This window comes from Tursiops truncatus, chromosome 20 (assembly GCF_011762595.2).
Source record: "Tursiops truncatus isolate mTurTru1 chromosome 20, mTurTru1.mat.Y, whole genome shotgun sequence".
Taxonomy (NCBI): domain Eukaryota; kingdom Metazoa; phylum Chordata; class Mammalia; order Artiodactyla; family Delphinidae; genus Tursiops; species Tursiops truncatus.
Window position 1 is genome coordinate 35,312,424 of NC_047053.1, and position 23,085 is coordinate 35,335,508.

At 43.3% G+C, this 23,085-nt stretch overlaps 1 protein-coding gene and 1 non-coding gene across 5 annotated transcripts; both read right to left on the reverse strand.

The window, feature by feature from the left end:
- Positions 1-599: 599 nt before the first annotated feature.
- On the reverse strand, positions 600-3,473 carry ATP5MC1 (ATP synthase membrane subunit c locus 1). 4 transcript variants are annotated; one of them, XM_019924934.3, is made up of 5 exons: positions 3,347-3,473; positions 2,714-2,761; positions 1,714-1,791; positions 1,138-1,289; positions 600-817 (listed from the first exon to the last, which is right to left on the reverse strand). In XM_019924934.3, the coding sequence occupies exons 2-5, from the start codon at positions 2,750-2,752 to the stop codon at positions 703-705; spliced, it is 384 nt and encodes a 127-aa protein (XP_019780493.1). In that variant the 5' UTR covers positions 2,753-2,761; positions 3,347-3,473; the 3' UTR covers positions 600-702. The 4 variants fall into 4 exon arrangements, with proteins under 4 accessions (XP_019780493.1, XP_004314398.1, XP_073653505.1 ...); XM_004314350.4 differs by having other exon boundaries at positions 1,138-1,316; positions 3,347-3,457; XM_073797404.1 differs by having other exon boundaries at positions 1,138-1,316; positions 2,714-2,956; positions 3,347-3,451.
- A 1,724-nt stretch (positions 3,474-5,197) lies between these two features.
- LOC117309888 (small nucleolar RNA U89) lies at positions 5,198-5,482 on the reverse strand. The gene has a single exon (XR_004524176.1). It is a non-coding gene; the product is annotated as a small nucleolar RNA U89 (small nucleolar RNA).
- Between the last annotated feature and the right edge of the window lie 17,603 nt (positions 5,483-23,085).

Here is a 23,085-nt window from a genome sequence, read left to right on the forward strand (position 1 = left end):
GAAAGGAAATGAAACTTACAGGTGGAGCTAAGTGCAGGCAGATGGAGGCCCACCTCCAACTCTAACGTGCTATACAACTTCTTTGGGACGAAGTTTCCCTATCTGTGCCACCTTAATTGTGTGGCCAAAATGAAAATAGATGGCACGGCACAGCAGGTAAAGGTTTAGGCTGGCCCGAGGCGGGGGGAGGAAATCTCCAATTCTGCCACTTTCCAGCTCTGTGATGATGGACAAGTTATTTTGCTTCCCTAAGCCTCAGTTCCCTCATTTGCAGAACAGGTATAATAACTGCACTTACAATTCATAGTGTTGCTGAGATAAAAAATGCAAAACACTTGGTAAAGAGCTTGGTGCAAATTAAGCCCCTCAAAAATGTTACATATTATTACAGCAAATCTGAAGGGAAAAAAGCACCAATCATCATTAGACAAATCCGTGTTCCCTCCTGTGGGAGATGTTATTACAGTCATGGCAGTGCTACTTCTCAGCCCTGAGAAGTTCCTAATCACCAATGGTTCCTGACCCAATCCCATTTCCTTGTCCCACCTTTCTATGAAGGTCCTCCCCAAGGGCAAAGGACAGAGGCGCAGGCATATGAGTTTAGAGAAACATTGTGTTTAATGGTAAAGCTTAGCACACTCTAGCACCGGGCATGGCCTGGAGTCGAAGCAGCAGGGGTGGATAGGTGACCTTCATGGAGCCTCACATGGCAAAGAGGATGAGGAAGGCGACCATCAAACAGAAGAGCCCCATAGCCTCAGACAGGGCAAAGCCCAGAATGGCATAGGAGAAGAGCTGCTGCTTCAGAGACGGGTTCCTGCCGGGGACAGAGACAGGGAAAGGAAGGGGTGAGGGTATGGGTCACGGGTGGTGGTGGAGGACTCAAGTAGGTTAGGTGAATGGATAGTGCTGAAACTGGGAGAGGGCCTAGCTTGCATATATCCTGGGGATTGGACAGGCAAGCAGAGTACCAACATGGTAAGTTTAAGTGAGCCAGACTGGAAACTTATAATTAAATTCTGAGAAAACAGGAGGTAGATGAAATCAACACAAAGCTAGAAGGATCTCTTGCTGAGGCTTCCTCCAAATAAGATGGAATTTATAGTAGAAGACGCTCTAGGCCACCCCACAACTTACCTGGCATAGCCAATGATCAAACTGCCAAACACTGTTCCAATGCCGGCCCCTGAACCAGCCACACCAACTGTGGCAGCCCCAGCACCAATGAACTTGGCCGCTGTGTCAATGTCCCGGGAGACAACACTGGTCTGGAACTCCCGCCTGGCCACCTGGAGTGGGACACTGCTGTAGGAAGGCTAGAAGGAGGGGGAGAGAGAGGGAAGTAGAGAAGGAAAGAGCGGAAGAAGGGAGATAGCGAGGCTCAAGGACAGGTGGCCGACTCCACCCCTCACCCCACCCACCTGAGCTCAGAAATTGTTGGCAAGCTCTTAGCAAGTACAGAACGCTCAGACTGCAGAGCATGCTTGGAATTAGTCTTAGGGTCTGTTTCCAGACAGGACTAGGGAAATTTCGTGGGGTTCATGATAAACCCAATTTCACTTTTGCAAGTTTCTCACCTACAATGCTCACCTTGAGGTACTTAGAACTATTAAAGCACCACAGACTCTCCTCCCACTTTGGCCTAAAGGCAACTGAACAAACTTAAAGGAACTTAGTCTGGGGAAATTCTTAAGAAGGCCCAATCTCCTTTACCTGTTCAGATGGGATCTCTGGCCTACTCAGGAAGGAGGCAGACACAGGCCTGCTCAGACCCCTGGTACAAGAGCGGATCTATAAAATCAGAAAGACACATTTCTCCAAATCAGGCAAGAAATCAAAACAAAACAAAACAAAAAATCCCCCTAACTGCTGAGCTTCAGTCAAAAATGACTACAAATATTATAAATAAAACAAGTCCAAGGTATTTCAAGGTCAATTAATGTGTTACTGTTGCTACCAGATATGCCCACACCAGAGACAGCTGTCGAGACCCTGGTGTAGTCAGCAGTGGCAACCCTTCCATTTAAAACTGGGTAACAAAGTTCACTTCTATGAGCACAGCCCTTAATCAATACCCAAAATGGAAAAAAACAAAACCAGAAACCCACACTAACATCAAACCAAGTACAGGAAGGGTTTGTACCCAGACCACCAAAGGAATCAGAAGGGGAAAATCTTATTTTGCTAAAACTGTAGTCACTGTTATACACCCTGAATGGAGTGAGCCAGTAAGCCTGGTGAGGCTCCTGAAACAGTCACCTAAGCAGAGACTCCTGTAACAAGGCTTTCTTGAACTATTTCAAGAAATATAACGTAGCAGTTGTGAAACTTGGTCGAACATTAGAATCACCTGGGGCGTTATAAAAAAAATAGATGCATGGATTCCACTCCCATAGGGTGCAGCCTGGGCATCAGGAGTTTTAAAAGCTCTCCAGATGATTCCATTGTACAGCCAATGTTGAAAATCACTGTTTCAATGGGCTAACTATGGCCAAGTCAGACTGGGGGTAAAGGTCAGATCCAGACTCTGACCACATTGCAAAGCCAAGATAGCTTGGTTTACAGGCTTAAATAATCAGGGGTTAATGCATCCATCCTACTGCTTCGCTAAAGGGGCAACATCATCAGAATGCCAAGCTTCTCTCAGTTCATTCATTAAACACTGATGGTTCCCACACCTGGCGCTACAGAGCACCCGGGAGCCGCAGCTTACCAGAGCAGGAGGAATGAGTAGTGCCCTGGTGGTCTGCATTTTTTCGGTCTGCAGAGGAAAAAAAAAAAAAAATCCACTGACAGCCTGGTTGTTTGCTTACAGTTGCGACCTTCGGTCGTCCCCTTCACCCCGCCCGTCCTCCCTGGACCACGGTCTTCCTCGAACCATGCCCCAGCTGAGGAGACCATTAGAGGTCAGAGGGACGGCGCAAATTCCCTCTCCACCACTTTCAGCGCGACAGGTCTGCAAAGGAAGGTCACGGAGATCGGAAGTAAAGTAAGGAGGCCCGAGCCCCAGCCGGGAAATGATACCCAAAGAGGATGATCTGCCGGGAAGACTGGGGAGGCAGAAGCTAGGCAGGTGCCGTTCAGGGTCCTGCCCATTTCACACAGCAGTCCACGGCCCGCCTCAGCCGGGACAGTAAATTGCTCATTACCGTTGGTAACTAACATTAATTGTTAAGGTTACAGACGGCCATTGCCTTTCCCGGCCCTAGGGGCAAATGCCCCACCACACAACCCAGCCACATCCCTGCCGATAGCTGGCTTTCGGCCCCAGGTCACCTGCACTCCCACTGCCCTGCTGCCCCTGCTCGGAACACAGCGCTCGCCCGGCTCAAGGTGACTGACTCACCTCCGGGCTTTAGCTCTAGGACTCAGCGCTCAGCTCCCCGGCCCACGTGTCCGGGGGTCCCCCCACTCTCATTGGCCGCAATCCCCCCGCGCCCTCATTGGTTAATATCCTCGAGTCCTCCTTTCTTATTGGTCTTCCGCAGCTTCTTCCTCTCTCTCCACAGGAGCTTCGTGGCAGTTCCCGCCTCCGTGCGGGTAAAGGCGGGGTTTTCCTCCGAGATCTGGCTTCCGATTGGCCGATCCCTGAAGGGCTCGATCACAGAGTCGGCTTGACTCAGAGGTTCTATAACCTCCCGCACAAAATGGCGGCCAAGGTGGAAAGCAGCAGAAAAAGGCGTGGGAGAGATGACCGGTCGCCTTACACAGAGAGACACATGACCTTGGACCTTAGCCTTCATTCGAGCGCTCGGGCCCTGAGGCACGTTGCATGTTGGGATTTGTAGTCGGGTCAGAGGCCCTAAGGGCGGCTGAGATCCCGCGAGACGTTTCTCCCCAGGCTGGGAGAGCCAATGCCTTTGCAGCAACTCCCGCCCTAGTGTTTTGTGGGAGTCTTGCTTCCGCCAAGAGGCGTAAAGGCTACCTGCCTCCATGTAAGTTCTCTAGTGGGTGAGCGCAACTTTGTGGGCCTGTGCCAGTGTTGAGCAGTCATGAGCTAGCAGCCAGTAGTTTGTTTGCTTGTTTTTTTAAAGTATTTTTGTATTGTTAAAAACATTCCAAGGACAAAACACGTAACACCCTGATAAACAAGCAAAGGATGGGAAACAGGCAGAAGAAATATAAATTGAAGGGAAGAATCTTAAACTAAACTATAAAAAGAAATAGAAGTTTAAACGCAACTTTTCTCACTAAATCAAAAAGCAGAGTTCTTTTTACTAATGTGAGCCAGGCACTTCTGTACTGCTGGTGAGAAGTATGAATTAGAACTTTTCTTGAAAGTGATTTGGTAATGTTTGTTGAAAGGTTTTGAATGGTCCACCCTCTTTGACTCAGAAATTCTCGAGGAATTGAGAGCCTTTAAACTCTCTATCCTCTTTGACCCAGGAATATCACTCATAGAAATCGGTCTTGAAGAAAAAAATCAGAAATGCAAAGATTCCCTTCAAAGGATGTACGTTGCAGAATTTGTTGAAATTGGAAACAAGTAAATGGTAAACGTTAAATAAATTGTGATATTTTCACTTGATGAAATAAGCAGACACTGTAAATTTCCTTCCTTCCTCCCCTTCTTTTTTTTTTTTCAGCTTAAGTAATAAAAATTTATTAAGAATTCCTGGGATGGTGGTTGTGGCTTCCCAACCTCAAGAGAAGAACAACCAACACTAGGAAATCATTGAGAAATCACACAGTCCCAACACCCCTGGCCAACATAGGGAGGAAAGTCATTCCCCTGAAAATGGGTCAGTTCTCATTATTCCAAGAAGTGTTGGGAGAACAGATGCTGAGGGGACCATCACATGTTGCTGGGGGCAGGGTGGGCATGTGCTGGACCCCGAACTGGCTCCTGAAAAACCAGGGGAGAAACAGATCCACTTCTTCTCTGGGGGCCGAGTTCTGGGTCATCAGGCTCATTTCTTACCCTTGATGAGGTTGTCACTTCCCTGGGTTTAGGGAAGTGACCTACACTTCATGTTGTAGGTTCAGCACAAGGCTGTCAGCAGTGAGATACATACGATTCTGTGATGTGGCGATTGTCTTGGAGATGTTCTGTGCTGCCCAGATCTTGTGCAGTTTTGATGTAGCCTGGGTTCTTGCTCAGTGCTTCTCCGAGGTGAGCACGGTGGGTTCAACAAGACCAAGTCTCAATCCCTGACCCCACCCTTACTACCCCCCTCTCCCCAGCCATCCTCTGGGCTCTCAGATCCAAGGTTGCATTAAGGTGGCTCGTGCTTAGCCCTACTTTGGTCCCTACTTATGAACCCTCCCTGTGGGCAGCTGCCAGGAACAGGAGGCAGCATCAGAAATTGAGGCAAGGCCTGTAAAACCATGTTTCTGGTTTTATGTTTTATACTGAGAAAATTTTCATGATGTAAGACAAATTTTGAAGATTTAAATGCAGAGCTGTATGGCATTGTGAAAAAAATGGAAAAAAGATTAAAAAATAAAACAATAGTTAATTCAGTATGGTATAATAAGGTTGATTTATATTTTTATGAGTATGTATTAGTTTTTTTTTTTTTTTTTTTTTGGTTGTGTTGGGTCTTCGTTGCTGGGCAGGCAGGCTTTCTCCTTGTTGCAGTGCACAGGCTTCTCATTGTGGTGGCTTCTCGTTGCAGAGCACAGGCTCTAGGTGTGTGAGTGTCAGTAGTTGCAGCACGTGGGCTCAGTAGTTGTGGCTCGCGGGCTCTAGAGCACAGACTCAGTAGTTGTGGCACACTGGCTTAGTTGCTCAGTGGCATGTGGGGTCTTCCAAACCAGGAACCAAACCTGTGTCCCCTGCATTGGCAGGCGGATTCCTTTTTTGTTTTTTTTTAATCTGACTTCAGCCAGATGTACTTTTATTTATTTAAAAAATTTTTTAAAATTAATTACTTTATTTTTGATTGCATTGGGTCTTTATTGCTGCACGCAGGCTTTCTCTAGTTGTGGTGAGCAGGGGCTACTCTTTGTTGTGGTGCACAGGCTTCTCATTGTGGTGGCTTGACTTGTTGCGGAGCATGGGCTCTAGGCGTGCGGGATTCAGTAGTTGTGGCTCACAGGCTCTAGAGCGCAGGCTCAGTAGTTGTGGTGCATGGGCTTAGTTGCTCTGTGGCATGTAGGATCTTCCCGGACCAGGGCTCGAACCAGTGTTCCCTGCATTGGCAGGCGGTTTCTTAACCACTGCGCCGCCAGGGAAGTCCCTGTATAAGATTTATAATAGCAATATATTAACAATTATGCTAATCTGGAAAGTCTGAACTTTGGACTCTTAGAAAAAATATTTTAAGATTGAGATTTAAGGTATCCTGCAAGAATGGTACAATGGAAAGAATGTGGAGTTTTGAAATCACACAGACTTGAGTTCCTATCATGGCTCTATCATATAACTAGGTATGTCTGTCTCCGAGCAGATTACCACATCTCTTTTGGCTTTAGTGTTAATAAGCTACCATTTACCATACGTCAAGCATTGGATTAGGTGGATTCACCTGTTATATGATTTAAGCTTGACAACAGCCTTTTTTTTTTTTTTTGCGGTACGCGGGCCTCTCACTGTTGTGGCTTCTCCCATTGCGCAGCACGGGCTCCGGACGCGCAGGCTCAGCGGCCATGGCTCACGGACCCAGCCGCTCCGCGGCATGTGGGATTTTCCCGGACAGGGGCACGAACCCGTGTCCCCTGCATCGGCAGGCGGAGTCTCAACCACTGCGCCACCAGGGAAGCCCGACAACAGCCTTTTAAGTGGATATTATTATCCCTATTTTACAGATTACCCCCATGTTACAGAGCATCTTTTTTCCAGTTTGGAATATTTGGTAAGAGGTAAAGTCAGTATGTGGACCCAGGTCGGTCTGGGTCCAAAGTGCTTAACCATCAGCTCTTGAGTCTCCCTAAAACTGGGGAAGCTGTAAAACAGGGTTAATACTACTTACCTTATAGAAATATGAGGTAAAATAAATGCCAGGCCTAGGTTGGTGTTTGGTGAATAGTCCCTGGCTGTTACTACTCTAGGACAAGTTATATTTTCGTGTGGAAATCCCTAACTTTGTCTACGTGTTTTAATTTTTTTTTCATATCCAGATTTGTCACATAGCTCTACTCATAGCTTAACTTCAACATTGCCAAGTTTATCCTGTGACCTGCTGGAAATCAGGTATTTCAGTGCCATGTTTAGGACATGAATTTTGGAGTTAAATAAGCAGGATTCAAATCCTGGCAATGCCACTTACTGCTGTGTGATTTGGGGCAAGGCTCTTAACCTCTCTAGTGCTCTGTCATCATCTATAAAAAGGAGATACCCCTTTTTCAACAGAATTGTTATGAGTAAATGAGATAGTACATGTAGAGGTGCTCCTTTAATTATTGAAGTAAAAAGTACTGGTAAACCAGGAGAGGCTGTGGGAAGTGGAAGGAGGTTAGGAAACCTCAAACCCAGACCTGACATCTTGGGGGTTGTACTAGCTGGCTTGGAGGAGGCCCAAAAACTTCTGTGGGAACTCTGAGAGGATTCCTGAGTAGGCAAAAAAGCTTTTTTCTTATGGTTACAAAATGATTTATTAGAGATATATTTTCTTATTGAGGTATAGTTGACTTATAATGTTGTGTTAGTTTCAGGTGTACAGCACAGTGATTTGGATATATATATATATATATTTGTTCTTTTTCAATTTGTTCTTTTTCTTGTTCTTTCTCCTATAGATTATTACAAAATATTGGGTATAGTTCCCTGTGCTATACAGTAGGTCCTTGTTGGTTATCTATTTTGGTGTGTATATGTTAATCCCAAACTCCTAGTTTATCCCTCCTCCCTACTTTACCCTTTGGTAACCATAAGTTTGTTTTCTATCTGTGGGTCTCTCTATGCTTTGTAAATAAGTTCACTTGTATGGCAAAAAAGCTTTTGATGAAGGTGGCAAAGGGCAAACTTGTGGATAATAATACCAGCAGGTCCCTCTTTCCAAAGGCATTTCTGACTCCTCAAATCTACCTCTTCCACCCAGAGTCTTATCTCAGATCGTCTCGCTTTTCCTCTTCCTTTTCACTCTTCCTTTAGGAATTCAGTTTCACTCTTCCTTTAGGAATTCAGTTCAACAAACATTTTTGATCACTTGACAGCTCCAAGCAGTGCACTTGGTTCTGGGGGAACACAGATGAATAGAACCAGTTTCCACACTAAGGAAACTCAGTTAACAAGAAAATAAATAGGCAAATAAATACTAAGAACTAGTATCTTAAGGAGCACTACAAGAAAACTTCCTGCAAAGTACAGAGAAGGGAGGTGGAGAGAACCAAGGAAGAACTTTTTGGAAAAAAAAATTCTGGGCTGAGATTTGAGGATAAACATATGTTAGCTAGATATATCAAGGGAGAGAGTGAGAATGGATGAAGATATTCCAGGCAGAGTGAATGAGATGTAGAAACCCAGGAGAGTTGGTGTGGCCAATTTTAGACCAATCAGTCATGACCATGGGACAGCAGAAATATGACTGCTATACTCCATTTCTGGCAATATGGCCAGACTAAGTATTCTGAAAATCCTCCTGCCACAACACCTAAAAATGCTACATAAATATAGCACACATATTTTAAAACGCATAGCCTTGTTTTTGACAGCTAAAATAAAATATATTCTATATTATATCCAAATTACCAATTTCCCACAGTCTGAAAATAATATCTCCTCTGCGAAATGACCCAGGTGGTGATGATATATTCTGTAACAACAATAGTAACAAATATAAAGGGAGGTTTTTTTTGGGGTGGGGGGAGCTTTTGGCATAGATGATTCATGGTGATAAATCCTAGCTTTTAAATGCATAGCTGAGCTCACAAGAAAGTAACGAGAGTCCCTAAGGACCCAAAAGAAAGAGAGAACATAAAATTAGAGCAGTAAACATGTAATATTAAACTGAAGCTGCCATGACTGGGAATATAGTGGGATAGGGAAAGGGGTATCAGTCGCAGCAATTAAGTGGCTTGGCTCTTAATCGCCCATGGGGACAGAAGGATTTGGGGTCTGTATAAAATAAGGAGTTAAAATTGAAATTTGCAGATAAACCTAAGATCCTCAAAAGGCTACACCCTTTGAAGTGTGGACTTCAAATGTGGACTACCATCCACAGGGAGGTAACAATGAAGCTTGTGTGCCTATTCCTGGCTCTCAGTGGGAAAAGAAAAACAAACAAACAAACAAAAACTTTCCTGAGAATTTATAGTGACAGGACTATATGTTGGGTTTTGGATTCAAATCTATACCCTGGGTCCAGGAATGTCCAGGCTAAGGAACTGATATTGAAAGCTTCTAGACAGGGGATGTCCCTGGGATGAAACAATGTCAAACTCCTCTGGACCCATGCAGGATTCTCACAATAACTGAAACATAATCTCCATAAAGAAACAGTCCACAATGAGCGAGCATCAGCAAACATAACAAACAGCAAGAATTTCAGATAACACAATATTCAGATTGCAACTCAACTATAAAAGAGGCAGTAAAGTATAGTGATTAAGAATGTGGACTTTAAACCCAGACTGCCAGGCATTCTAGTCAAGGCATTCTACTTACTATCCAGGTGATCTTGGGCAAGTTGACTAAGTTCTCTGTGCCTCCACTTCCTTATACAGGGTTGTTATGAGGATTAAATGAATTAATATTTATAAAGTGCCTAGAACAGTGCTTGGCACACAGTGTCACAGATGCATTTGTTATTATTTAAAACTAAGTATGTTTACAATGATTAGGGACATGAGAAAAAATCAAGATGGTATAAAAAAGAACTTGCAGATTTGAAAAAGAAATAAATGGGGGGCGAGAGGGATAAATTAGGAGTTTGGGATTAACATATACACGCTACAATATATATAAAATAGGTAACCAACAAAGACCTACTACTGTATAGCATAGGGAACTATACTCAATATTTTATAATAACCTATAAGGGAAAAGAATATACATATATACATATATATATATATATATATATATATATATGACTGAATCACTGTGCTGTACACCCGAAGCTAACACAACACTGTAAATCAACTATACTTCAGTAAAAAGCAAAAATAAGTAAATAAATAAATGAATAAATAAATAATAAAAAAGAAATGAACAAAGAAAAACAAATGAATGAAGCAAAAAATGAAAAATATAGTACTTGAAGTTAAGAAAAAAACTTAATGGATAGGTTAAACAAAAGATTAATGAGAGCTGAAGGAAAAGTCAGCAAACTGGAAACAGGTCTGAGAAAATTATTCCTATTGAAGCACAAAGAAATAAAAGATCAAAAATATGAAAAGGAGGTTAAAGGCCGTGGAGGGCAAAATGAGAGCTAACATCCACCTAATTAGAATATTAGAAGGAGAGAACAGAGAGAATGGGAAATAATAAATATTGAAATATAATGGTTGAGACATTTACAGACTGATAAAAAACATGAATCCTATAGTTTAGAAATCTCAACAAATCCCAAGTAGGATAGCTATAAAAAAAGAAAAATCCCATTTCCCATTTTAGTCAAACTACAGACCACTCTACAAAGAGAAGATATTAAAAGTTACCACAAAGAAAAACAATTTGTCTACAATAGAAAGTTTCACTGAGAAGGTAATATTTGAAAAAGTCTTGAAAGAGGGGCAATAAAGTATGAGGATATCTGGGGGAAACATATTCCAGGCAGAAAGAACAGCAAGTGCTGTGGCAGAAGAATGATTAACACATTCTAGGAATAGGAATAGACCAGTTTGAATAGAGAGGAGGAAGCAAGGAGTATCACTGGAGATGTAATCAGAGAGATACTGGTGGTGGGAGAGGAGGGCTTGTAAATGTTAGCTTTATAAGAATTTTGACTTTTAGTCTGAATGAAATGGTGACTCATTAGAGGGTTTTGAGTAGAGGAGTGACATAGTCTGACTTCTGTTTTAAAAGGGTAATTCTGAGAAAATAGTACTGACCAGGATAGGCAGGGACCCCAGTTGGAGGTTATTGTAATAATCTAGATGAGAGATGTTGTGGCTTGGACCAGTGGAAGTGGTAAGAAATGATAGGATTCTGGTTTTATTTTAAAAGTAGAGACAACAATTGCTATTAATGGATGATGAGAATGAGAGAATGAGAGCAATTAAGAATGACTCCAAGGTTCTACCTTGAAGAGCTGGAATAATGGAGTTGGCATTAACTGAGATAAGGTTTGACTATGTTTAGAGCAGGATATTTTTGGGAAAGTGGGATTAGGATTTCAATTTTACCATATTAAGTTTGAGGCGACTGTTACACATTCAAGTGAGGACAAAAAGTAGGCATTTGAATATATGGGTCTGGGGTCCAGGAGAAGTCTGGGCTTGAAATATGTATTTGGAAGTCATCAGTAAGTAGTTAGCATTTATCACACCTAGACACGTCAGAGCCAAACTGTCAAAAGACAAAGGCAAAGAGAGAAACTTCAAAGCAGCAAGAGAAATATGACTGATCATGGACAGAGGAATCCTCAATAAGATTAACAGCTGATTTCTTACCATAAAGTATGGAGGCCAGAAGGTAGTGGGATGACATATTCAAAGTGCTGAAAGATCCAGTGGTTAGGATTCTGTGCTTTCACTGCCAAGGTGTAGATTCAGTCCCTGGTCGAGGAACTAAGACCTCACAAGCTGCGTGGCATAGCCAAAACAAACAAACAAACAAACCCTGTTAGCCAGGAACTCTATATATAGCAAAAATATCCTTCAGAAACCATAGAAGGGGGGCTTCCTTGGTGACGCAGTCGTTGAGAGTCTGCCTGCCGATGCAGGGGACACAGGTTCGTGCCCCGGTCTGGGAGGATCCCACGTGGTGCAGAATGGCTGGGCCCGTGAGCCACGGCTGCTGAGCCTGCACGTTCGGAGCCTGTGCTCCACAACGGGAGAGGCCACAACAGTGAGAGGCCCGTGTACCACACACACACAAAAAAAAAAAAAATAGAAAAAATTAAGACATTCCTAGATAAACAAAGACTGAGAAAATTCACTACTAGCAGAATTGCCTACAAGAAATACTAAAGGGAGTCCTTCAGGTTGAAATGATAGGAAACTAGACAGTAATTCAAATCCACATGAAGAAATAAAGAGCATTCGCAAAAGTAAATGCACAAGTAAATGTAAAAGTATTTTTTAAATTAATTAATTAATTATATTTATTTATTTATGGCTGCGTTGGATCTTTGTTGCTGTGCGTGGGCTTTCTCTAGGTGCGGCGAGCGGGGGCTACTCTTTGTTGTGGTGTGCGGGCTTCTCATTGGGGTCGCTTCTCTTGTTGCAGAGCATGGGCTCTAGGCACGTGGGCTTCAGTGTTGTGGCACGTGGGCTCAGTAGTTGTGGCTTGCAGGCTCCGTAGTTGTGGCACACGGGCTCAGTAATTGTGGCTTGTGGGATCTAGAGCGCAGGCTCAGTAGTTGTGGCGCATGGGCTTAGTTGCTCCATGGCATGTGGGATCTTCCCGGACCGGGGCACGAACCCACGTCCCCTGCATCGGCAGGCGGACTCTCAACCACTGCGCCACCAGGGAAGCCCTGTTATGTACATTTTACCACAATTTTTAAAATATGTGTAAAAATTAAACAAAAATTGTGTATCAGAACACACACACACTACAATATGGAGGAAAATATATCCAAGTGATATGTAAATACTATTAAAATTTTTTTTAAATTGAAATATAGTTGATTTACAATGTTCTGTTAGTTTCAGGTGATGTAAATACGTTTGTTTTCTTTTTTTTTTTTTGGCTGCGAGGCATGCGGGATCTTAGTTCCCCTGCAGTGGAAGCGCCGAGCCTTAACCACTGGACCGCCAGGGAAGTCCCCAAGGTGACGTAAATACATTTTAATGGCATTTCACAACTCCTAAATAGAGAACCTAAAAAGTCTGAAAAATACATTTGTTAACAATGGTTGCCCCTGGGTTTTTAGTTTATAAGTAACAATGCCTCAATTAATCTTTTTCTTTTTTGAATTTTTAATTGTATATAATGAATATATATTACATTTACCTTGAAAAATCAAATATATAAATTAACAATAAAAACATACCTTTTGGTTAAAGTTGAAAAAAGAATGAGTGTAGATAGAGACGTCCAATCTTAAGAGGTCAGGGAAATGAGGGGAACTAGCAAAGGAGTCTGAGAAGGAATGGCTCAGGAAGTAGGAGGATAATTAGGCAAAGTGGTGTCTTGAAAGTAAAATGAAGAAAATGTTTCAAGGAGAAGTGATCAACTGTCTCAACTGCTGCCGATAGGCGAATCAGTGAGAACTAGGCTTTACTTCTGGGTGGAGCAACCTGGAGGTCATTGGTCAACTTAACAAGGAAAGTTTTGTAGATTGGTGGGAGTGAAAGATGATTAGAGTGGGTTTGAGAACAGAGTTATTTGTCATAATTTTAAATGACTGTTTAACTAAAACTTACTTTGAGGGACTTCCTTGGTGGCCCACTGGTGAAGGCTCTGTGCTTCCACTGCAGGGGGTGCAGGTTTGATCCCTGGTTGGGGAACTAAGATCCTGCATGCCGTGAGGCATGGCCTAAAACAAACAAACAAACAAACAAACAAACGTTACTTTGAAAATTGGTCATTAAAGGAAAATAAACAAGCATTTGTCTTGCCTTTCCAGTAGGAACTGTATTTTGGGATAATCAAATAGATTCAGTTGATAAAGAAAAACTTTCCTGGGCTTCCCTGGTGGCACAGCGGTTGAGAATCTGCCTGCCAATGCAGGGGACACGGGTTCGAGCCCTGTTCCTCCGGGAAGATCCCACATGCTGCGGAGCACCTAAGCCCGTGCGTCACAACTACTGAGCCCATGCACCACAACTACTGAAGCCCGCGTGCCTAGAGCCTGTGCTCCTTAACAAGAGAAGCCACCGCGTTGAGAAGCCGGCGCAACACTTCTCAACAACACAGAGTAGCTCCCACTTGCCGCAACCAGAGAAAGCCCACGGGCAGCAACGAAGACCCAACACAGCCAAAAATAAATAAATAAAATAAATAAATAAATAAAATAAAGTGTATGCATCTAATAACATGCATATAAAGTGAACATTGACATAATTATAAGGGGAAATTCAGAAATTCAGCATCATGTTGGGAGATAATGCATCTCTGTCAGTAATTGACAGATCTACAGACCAATAATGAACCAGGATATAGAAGATTTGAATGACACAATTAACTCCCTTCATTAAGTGAACTTATATAGAACTCTGCACTCAGCAGTTAAAGAGTACACATTCTTTTCAAGCACACATGGAACACTTATTGGCCACTTACTAAATAACAAAACAAGCTTCAATAAATACCAAAGAATCAATGTCACACAGACCACATTCTCCGACCACAATGTAATTAAATGAGAAATCAAAACATTACAAAACATGCATTTAGACATAAAGAAACCTTTCAGACGTGACTGCTGGAGTCCATATCAAGAATTGAAGGGCAGTAACTAGAGAAGAGGGAGTGAAGACCCCCATTAGCCAGGCAGATACCTTGAAAAGTCCCCACTACATTCTAAACCCCATCCCCCCCACCTTTCTCCCAGTACAGCCTAAGATGAGCCCTTTAAGCATGACCCAACCACTTCAAGAATGACCACTGCTCACCTTCTTCCCAAAGCTAAAATCATCTGTGTCCCGCTAGTAGCCAGAGGCACCATAATGAGGCAGCTATTCCCCAAGTGTATTACCTCCCTCTGATGTCTATCTAATCTTCTAGTTCAGGTTCGATCTTACCTTGGTGTGGCTCCACATCGTCCTGTTATTTATGGACTAAACAATAGATAGAGCCCCACCTTCTGCACACTTGGGCTTCCTTCCATGCAGCAGAGGTCTCAGATGGTGCAAGGATCAGGACAGATTCATGGACACTTGGTTCATTTATGCAGGTGCAGTGCCAAGACCTTTTGGAGCACTAGGCGGATTGCATTCCATTTTGTCCATAACTTAGACCTTCAGTTTAAGGATCTCAGTCATTATCTTTGCACAAAATTCTTCCACTTTCTAGCCCAATGCCTCCCTCTCTCTTATGATTTAAAAAAAAAAAAGTCAAATGGTACAATTTATTTTTTAAATCAGTTTTGCATCTCCCAGCATTTTGCTGACCAAGACACATTCATATAAATTTACTGAATTTTTTCTAACACAAAGTATTCCTAAACATACATGCTCACATTAGCATCAATTATAAGGTACATTTCCCTACATATTACTGACCATACAAAATCCCAATTTAAATTCTGATTAGTAGTACCTACCAGTAACCACTACTCATATGCAATAGTGGGAAAGGAAAAAAAAAAGGAGAATCACATTAGTTATTCTTAAGAAAAGGGTTTAGTGGGAGGCCTCCATGAAAGCACCATACTTGGCCACTGGTCCAGGGGCTGTGCTGTATCTTGCTGCTGGACAAGTCTGTATAGGTAAATGATGCAACAGCAAATCACATTGGCATCATTGTATAACTCACTTCTTGAGCAGTGGAGTGACTTCCTTGGTCCCTATGATCTACCTGCTTGGAGGACTTCCTTTATATTGATATAACCAGCATCCTTCAGGACTGCTTCAAAGAGGACCAGTGGGTAGGGTCTCCTCTAGGGAAACATCTACTTCCTATTATTGCTGGTATCATTTTTATGAGGTTTGGGATCGAGTCTTCCTGTAACATTGGTTTAAGAAAATCTCAGGCCTCTATTTGCCAGCATTACTTTTTTTTTTCTGGTACTACAATTCCCATAAAATTTTGGTGACCTGAGCATTTCCTTTGGGAGTTCTCTGCTAAAAAGTCCAAACTAAGAATCTTGTCTTTCTTTGATAATATCCAGGCTTGGTGAAGATTCAGAGCTGGGTCTGCCTAGGGGGTTCTGCTCAGCTATACCAATTCTCCAATTCATGCTTTAGCTTCAGGGTATGGATGGTGAATAATGAGGGTGGAGGTGTCTGACTTGCTCCTCTAATCTGCCCTCGAAGGTCAGTCATCCCTGCAACCTCGCGTTCCACAGCCGTGGGGAAGGTCTTTTAAGATGGGAGGCAATTTCACATTTGTCCAGCAGAGGGGGCTCAATGAAAGATGGTTTGGAGAGATCTGAGGTTTGGTGGTGGTTTTTTTTTTTCCCCCAACAAAGCTGTTTTCTCTTACACCCTACATTCGATCCCAGGAAACTATGCTGGTTCTGCTTTCAAAATTCGTCCAGGATCTGACCACTTAATCACACCTCCAATGGTACCGCTCTAGCCTGAACCGCCTTCATTCTCTCATCTGGGTTACTGCAGAGACCTCCGAACACTTGCCCAGCTTTTACTTGCTTCCTTATCATCTATCCTCATCCGACCCAGCAGCCAGAGAGATCCTTTAAGATATAAGTATACTGTGTCACTCCTCTGCTCAAAATCCTGCAAAGGCTTTCTCATTTCTCTCAGAGTAAAAGCCCAAACTCCATCCCACTTGGTCCCCCACTACCTGTCTGACCTGTCCTACAAGTCCCCCCACCCCATACCCCGCTCCAGCCCCCTTAGCCTTTTGGCTGTTGCTTGAACTCCCAGGCATATTCTTGCTCTTCCCCTTTTATGTCCAGGTAACTCACTCCCTAGTTTCTTTCATGTCTTCACGCAAATCTTGCCTTTTCAATGAAGCTTGCCCTGACCTCTCTGTTTAAAATTGCAACCACCATTTCCCTATTCTCTCTCCAAATTTCTTAGCCTGCTCTGTTATTTCCTCCACAGTACTCCGCACCTTCTAACATACTGTTCTGTACTGACTGTTACAAACAAATGTAATTGTTATGTTTACTATTTATCATCTTTCTCCCTCCTACATGAGCTCCTTGAGGGCAGGGATGTTCATTCACTGTGCTTAGAATAGTACCTGGCCCAGAGTAGGTGCTCAACAAATATCTGTTGACTGAATGAATCGATCAATACCTTCATTCCAACAGCTAAGATCTTACAGTTTCTCTAATCAATGCTCTAACTTCATTCCTGGGTGTGGGGAGGTATAGAGAATCAGAAGATCTGACACAGCAATTCAGCAGGATTCAAGGCTAATTTGTTAGTTTGTTTTTTAATTTTCTGTATTTATTTTCTTTAATTTATTTTTTTTGGCTGTGTTGGGTCTTCTCTTTGCTGCATACGGGCTTTCTCTAGTTGCGGCGAGTGTGGGGGAGCGCTGCTCTTCATTGCAGTGCGCGGGCTTCTCTTGTTGCGGAGCACGGGCTCTAGACGTGCGGGCTTCAGTAGTTGTGGCGCACGGGCTCAGTAGCTGTGGCTCACAGGCTGTAGAGCCCAGGCTCAGTAGTTGTGGCGCACGGACTTAGCTGCTTCGCGGCATGTGGGATCTTCCTGGACCAAGGCTCGAACCCGTGGCGCCTGCATTGGCAGGTGGATTCTTAACCACTGCGCCACCAGGGAAGCCCAAGGCTAATTTCTTAAAAATTTTTTATTGAGGTATAGTTGATTTACAAAGTTGTGTTAATTTCTTCTGTACAGCAAAGTGACTCAGTTATACATATATTCCTTTTCAAATTCTTTTGCATTATGGTTTGTCACAGAATATTGAATATAGTTCCCTGTATTATAGAGTATGACCTTGTTGTTTATCCATTCTATATATAATAGTTTGCCTCTGCTAATCCCAAACTCCCATTCCAAGGCTAATTCTTTTTTTTTTTTTTTTTGGCCGTTCCATGGATCTTGTGGGATCTTAGTTCCCTGACCAGGGATCAAACCAGGGCCCTCAGCAGTGAAAGCACAGAGTCCTAACTACTGTGCCGCCAGGGAATTCCCCCAAGGCTAAGTTGTTTTTTTTGTTTTTTTTTTTAACATCTTGATTGGAGTGTAATTGCTTTACAATGTTGTGTTAGTTTCTGCTGTATAACAAAGTGAATCAGCTATATGCATACATATATCCCCATATCCCCTCCCTCTTGCGTCTCCCTCCCCCGCTCCCTATCCCACTCCTCTAGGTGGACACAAAGCACCGAGCTGATCTCCCTGTGCTATGCGGCTGCTTCCCACTAGCTAGCTATTTTACATTCCCCAAGGCTAATTCTTGATCTTGACTGCAAGGACGTCAGGTCGCCCGGGGTTTTACCATCTTTGGTCAGCTGGGCCATTGCTGGATAACAGCTTGTCTCTGGCTGCACCTTACTGAAGTCCACAAACAATGGCCAACACACTGTGTCTTGCTATCAGGTCATCTGAAGCCTTGGTCTTAGTGGACACATGGACTGAGCACCAAAAGACACCAGGGAAGGGGTGGGGGAGATAAATTAGGAGTTTGGGTTTAACATATACACACTACTATATATAAAATAGGTAACCAACAAGGACCTACTGTATAGCACAGGGAACTACTCAATATCTTGTAATAACCTATAATGGAAAAGAATCTGAAAAAGAATATATATATATATATTCATATATATATATCTGAATTATTTTGCTGTACACTTGAAATTAACACAGCATTGTAAATTAACTATACTTCAATTTAAAAAAAAGAGAAGCTACCAAAAAAAAAAAAGACACCAGGGAAGAGCTTAACCAACCACGTAGCAAGGACTGCCAGCTCCCCTCTCTGTGGTCACATATTCTTTCTTGCACCCCTCTGCCCAACTCAGCCAAGTCCACAGTATCTCTCAAGTTTTGTGAAATGAACACGACTCTGGATGCTCCTTTCTATGTCGCCTAGGACTCTTTGGTTGCAAGTTAGTTTGTTTTTAAAATAAGAGGGCTTATTATAAAGATATAGAGGTGTTTCACAGGGAGTAAAAGCTTAAATTTCATAAAACCCCACACTTTGCTCCTTATACAATGTGTAGCCCAGATGTAAGCGGATTACTTCCATTCTTTCCCAAGAGTTTTACTTGCTAGGGCGCCCCTGTTGGTTTGATTGCCTGACTAATAACCACGTCTTCCTTTTCTTCCTTCTGAAGGGCAGTTTGTACTGGTGTTTTTTCTCCACGGTGTTACATGTGTCAGTGGAAGGGGACCCTATCCCAACTCCAGTGGCAGCACCTGAAGTGAGTCATGGCAATTCCATTGCCCTTGTCGTTAATTGGTTTAGCAATGGTTGAGTGTCTTCTGTTGGGTTCACTAGAGCACAGCCTAAGACAGGGATGCTTGATTGTTAGATGGACTGCCCTCGGGAGAAGGGACATGAGGGAATCTGGGAAGCAAGGACATGGTCTCATTTGGAGATTAGCTTCAGTCTGAGTCCATGGGGAGTTCTGGAGTGTAAATTGCACCACACAGTTCCTCCCATCTTGGAACCAGGGGCCAACCTTTTGTACCCCCCATGAGTTAATCACTGGCTACAGGCTCCCCTGAGGAGGGGCTGTGGTGGTGATGGTGTAACCTCCACAGCAAGGTGGCTCTGGTTCAGCTGAAGGCAATTCTTTGGAGTTGGAGACAATCTGTGGGTCATTAGTAGTCAACCCTCAGGGGAATCCCCAGCCCAGCAAAGGGAATTTGAGCAGGACACCAAAGACATGTATTATAGCATGGAGCTAGGGTGATCAACTGTCCCAGTTTGCATGGGACTGTCTTGGTTTTTTTCTTTTCCTTTTTTTTTTAATGTGGTTGACATGCAATATTATGTTAGTTTCCAGGTGTAGTACATTGTGATTTGACGTTATGAAACAATCACCATGGTTAGTCTAGTAACCATCTGTCCCCATACAAAGTTATTGGAATATTATTGACTATATTCCTTATACTGCATATTACATTCCTGTGGCTTATTTATTTCATAACTGGGGGTTTGTACCTCTTAATCCCCTGCACCTATATCACTCAACCCCTACCCCTCCCCTCTGGCAACCACCCACTTGTTCTTTGTATCTATGAGTCTGTTTTCGTTTTGTGTTTTAGATTGCACATATAAGTGAGATCGCACATTATTTATCTTTCTCTCTCTGATTTATTTCACTTAGCATAATAGTCTCTAGATCCATCCATGTTGTCACAAATGGCAAGATTTCATTTTTTATGGCTGAATAATATTCCATTACATGTATGTATATATGTGTGTGTGTATATATATATATATATATATATATACTACATCTTCTTTGTCCATTCATTTATCAATGGACACTTAGGTTGAACATAAGGGTGCATATATCTTTTCAAATTAGAGGTTTTGTTTTCTTCAGGTAAATGCCTGGAAGTGAAATTTCTGGATCATATAGCAATTCTATTTTTAACTTTCTGGAGAACCGCCATATTGTTTTCCATAGTGCTTGCACCAATTTACATTCTCATCCACAGTGCATGAGGGTTCCCTTTTCTCCACATCCTCACCAACTCTTTTTTTGTTGTTTGGGTTTTTTTAAAATTTAATTTTATTTATTTTTTTATACAGCAGGTACTTATTAGTCATCCTTTTTTTTTTTTGCGGTACGCGGGCCTCTCACTGTTGTGGCCTCTCCCGTTGCGGAGCACAGGCTCCGGACGTGCAGGCTCAGCGACCATGGCTCACGGGCCCAGCCGCTCCGCGGCATGTGGGATCTTCCCGGACCGGGGCACGAGCCCGTGTCCCCTGCATCGGCAGGCAGACTCTCAACCACTGTGCCACCAGGGAAGCCCAGTCATCCATTTTATACACATCAGTGTATACATGTCAATCCCAATCTCCCAATTCATCACAGCACCACCACCACCCCGCCGCTTTCCCCCCTCGATGTCCATACGTTTGTTCTCTACCTCGCCAACTCTTGTTATTTGATGTCTTTTGAATGATAACCATTCTGACAGGTGTGAGGTGATCTCTCATTGTGGTTTTAATTTGCATTTCCCCGATGATTAGCAATGTTGAACATCTTTTCATGTGTCTGTTGGTCATCTGTATGTCTTTTTTTGAAAAATATCTATTTTTCAATAGGTCCTCTGCCCATTTTTTAATCATTTTTTTGTTTGTTTGTTTGCTTTTGTTTTTATGTTGAGGGCACTATCTTGGTTTTAGCATGAAAGACCCACAGCCCAGAAAACCCTCAGTCCTAGGCAAACCAGGATGGTTGGTTCCTCTACAGCAAACCCAAGTTTGGCCCATGATATATGAGGGGAAGTCTGCCAGGGGATTTCTAAGAAAGAGATACAAGAAGGACAACTAATCGTTTTTCTTACTCGGGACGTTGTCGTCTGGATTTATGCCTGGAACTGCTGTACTTGCCTGGCGGCTGTGACAGAAGAGTCTTTAGGCAAAGCTGACACCATCAGGGGGTGACTAACAGTTACTCCACCTAGAAATCTGGGCTAGCTCGACAGAAGACCCCTGTAAAGTGATGTCCTGTCTTCCCTTCATGAAACACACACCAGGCAACAATGACTAAAGGGGCTGAAAAGACCAGTAGAGTATGGGAAAAAAGAGCAGTAACTTTGTTACATGTTCCCTCGTACCATAAAAGGGAAGGGTCTTCCCATCCTAGGCCTTAGAAAGGAGGATGTTTAATGTGGACGGTCCCTCTCACTCAGCTTTCTCTGTCCCCTCAGTTCTCCCCCCTTTCCCCTCTTACAGGACGCACAGTACAGTGCATCCCAGCCCCTTCTTGAGAAGCTTCACCCCTGGCCAAAAGAAAAGCAGACAACGTCAGTGTCCCTCCTGTATCCCTTCCACGTCCACTCTCCCCTCAAGTACCTTCCCTTCCACACACATGGTTCTCGACATCACGCTCCTGCAACTTCCCACTTGAGGCACGCTCTGCTGTTGAAGTGAGGTGACCTCCTTGGGGCAGGCGGGAAACGGGGCAGCTGGTGGGAGTTAACAGCTCTGGGGGTGGCCCTCAACCAATGGTGGGTAGGAGTTGGTGGATAAATACCCCAGCTTTCTCACTCGTGGTTGGGACAGCTCTGAGGTGGGTTCTGTAAGGACTGAGCCCCAGCTGCCCATAGCAATCATCTGCTGCGGAACACATCTTGTGTTGCATTCCTCCCCTCACTCCCCCACACCCCTCTCTGCCCATGCTTCCTGGGACTACCACCCAATAACACTATTTGTCCTGAAAAACAGACTCAGGGTCTGCTTCTGGGGGAACCCAGGTTAAGTCCTTCGTTCTGTTTTAAAAACCCAAACATCTCAGGATTGGGTCAGATAATTGCCAGTAATATTCCCCTGTGTGTGGTCTTTGCTGACGTCAGAGGGATAGAATGTGGTTTGACCAAATGAGAACAGAAGTGGGTTCCCCAGTTCCCTTCACGCTCTACTAGCTTTTACTGCTGGTATGGAGTCTCCTGTTCTTAACTTTTCATTTATTTTTTTTTAAGTGAAAAACATGTTTTTGAAGTCAACATAATATATTTACACCATTTAAAAGCAAATGAGGACTTCCCTGGTGGCGCAGTGGTTAAGAATCTGCCTGCCACTGCAGGGGACATGGGTTCCATCCCTGGTCCGGGAAGATCCCACATGCCGCGGAGCAATGAAGCCCGTGTGCCACAACTACTGAGCCTGCACTCTAGAGCCCGTGAGCCACAACTACAGAGCCCACGCGCCACAGCTACTGAAGCCCGTGCACCTAGAACCCATGCTCTGCAACAAGAGAAGCCACCGCAATGAGAAGCCTGTGCACTGCAATGAAGAGTAGCCCCTCATTCACCACAACTAGAGAAAGCCCACGCGCAGCAACAAAGACCCAACGCAGCCAAAAATGAATGAATGAATGAATATAAAATTTTTAAAAAAGATGTTAAAAAAAAGCAAATGATACTAAAAGGCTTATAATGGAAAATATCAATTCCCTGCCTGACCCCTCCCTACTTCTCAGAGGCCACTATTTTCATCTAACATTTCTAGCTGTTTCCTCTGGTATTACCCCCATATTTCTAAGTAATATGCTTATACTGTTAACGCCTAATTTCTCAACATTAGACATTACCCATTTTACTTATTATTATGGTAGATGAGCATAGAGCTCCCTTCAATTCCTGGTTTCTCCTCTTGTACACCTCAACACTTCACATATCTTAATTTTTGGTTAATTCAACATTTACATTTTATGACTAAATAACTATGACTCCCAGCTAAGCCATATATTATACTATAATTACATTTCCTTTCTTATGCAGTGTTTTGGTTTGCCTGGAAGTAAT

What these genes read in the sequence shown, in the direction of transcription:
- ATP5MC1 (XM_004314350.4), bottom strand. Translation starts at nt 2,752, where the DNA reads ATGCAGACCACCAGGGCACTACTCATTCCTCCTGCTCTG. An exon ending in TACTCATTCCTCCTGCTCTG is followed by an intron (nt 1,792 to 2,713) that starts GTAAGCTGCGGC and finishes CTGATTTTATAG; the next exon opens with ATCCGCTCTTGTACCAGGGG. An exon ending in CAGAGATCCCATCTGAACAG is followed by an intron (nt 1,317 to 1,713) that starts GTAAAGGAGATT and finishes CCCTCCTTCTAG; the next exon opens with CCTTCCTACAGCAGTGTCCC.